This window comes from Octodon degus, unplaced genomic scaffold (assembly GCF_000260255.1).
Source record: "Octodon degus isolate 3935 unplaced genomic scaffold, OctDeg1.0 scaffold00268, whole genome shotgun sequence".
In the NCBI taxonomy this organism is placed as follows: Eukaryota; Metazoa; Chordata; class Mammalia; order Rodentia; family Octodontidae; genus Octodon; species Octodon degus.
The window spans coordinates 1,431,622-1,433,034 of record NW_004524844.1 but is presented as its reverse complement, the minus strand read 5'-3'; the positions used below and the strand labels follow the sequence as shown (position 1 = coordinate 1,433,034).

General features: G+C 52.7%; 1 protein-coding gene across 1 annotated transcript in view; it reads right to left on the bottom strand.

Annotated features, from left to right (window-relative positions):
- Tead2 (TEA domain transcription factor 2) overlaps positions 1-1,413 on the bottom strand; it is a gene marked incomplete at its 3' end in the record, with an annotated part of 18,702 nt that overhangs the window by 4,762 nt on the left and 12,527 nt on the right. The window contains exon 10 of the mRNA XM_023706683.1: positions 2-148. Coding sequence (XP_023562451.1) covers positions 2-148 — 147 coding nt within the window. The remainder of the gene's footprint in view (position 1; positions 149-1,413) is intronic.

Here is a 1,413-nt window from a genome sequence, read left to right as displayed (position 1 = left end):
GGGGGGGCCCACGATCATACAGCTCCCGCAGACCACCCTTTTTCTCGGGGAATTTGTCGTAGATCTGCCGGACATCCACGCTCTCCAGGGGGGGCGCCCCAGGGCTGGGACAGTGCTGGCTGATGTGGACGAACAGGTGCCTCTGGTACTGAGGAGGGCAGCAGTGAGAGTTAGGATGAGTGGACCCCAAATCCTCCCTGCAGGCGGCCTCCCAGCACTGTCGCCAGCCCCACAGGGTCAGCCCGCTGCCCCACACTGCCCTCTCCCTGTCCCTGCACCCCCATAGCCACTTGGTCCCTGACTCTCAGCCCACCTCCTCGCTGGTCTCCATTGCCCACCCTCGGCCTCTATCCTCAGGAGACCCCAGGGCTGTCCATGGCGCCGTCCAACTCACACTCCTCCCACGGCTCCCTACTACCCACCACACCTGCTCAACCTGGCCCTGGTGAGAAGAGCTGCTGGTGAATGTTCCTTGGAAGGATGAATGGGAACCCATGCACCCCGCATGCGACTGTCCCCATTCTCAAGACTTCTCTCAACTTCCTCCATATCCTGAAAATCCTCCCCAATTTCTCCTCCCACATAAATCTTCTCTCCACACTTTTAGATCCAACTTTTATCCAAATCTGTGTGTTCCCGGACCCTCCCTTGATCACACTCTGATTCGATCACTCAACCCCTAAGCTTTCCTTGGTTCCTCAACTGCCTTAGGAGAAGTCTGTATCCTTTAGCCTCACCATGCCAAGTCTCCCTGAACCAGGACCTGCTCACCACTCTGTAGCCTCCTCAGTAGCTCTACTATTTGTTTTCCTAAAAATTCCATCCTCTGTTCTCTCTATGCCTGAAACATCCAATCCTGCACATAGCAAACTCCTACACAGCCCTCAAAGCCCAACTCCAGGACTGTCATCTCAGGGAAGCCCTCCTTGACTCTGCAGGGTGAATTACTCTTTTGTACACGCACAAAACCTTAACTTTCCCCAGGCCAGCAGCTCTCATTATTCAATCATGCAGTGTACAGGGGCTAGGGGCTCTGAAAGGCTACAAGACGAAGTCCCTGACCTCTAGGACTTCACAGTCTACTGGCACAGAAAGAAAACTGAAAGACCAGTGGGGGGATAATGTAAACTTCAGAGTAAGGTACACTGTGACAAAGACTGCGGTATACAAAAGGGATCAAAGGTGGTAGCCCCTGACATCTTTCATCAGGTGATACAAGAAAGCACATTAGAGAGAATAAATGAGTAAAGGTCTAAATAAATTTGGAGTCCAGCACAGTATGATCTGAGCAAAGCACATCCGGGCAGTAGAATGGCAGGTGCAGGGGCCGGGGAGATGGTTCAGCAGAATAAGTGCTTGCCTGGCAAGCACAAGGGCCTGAGTTCAATACCAGGTTCTGCAAAAAAAAAAAAA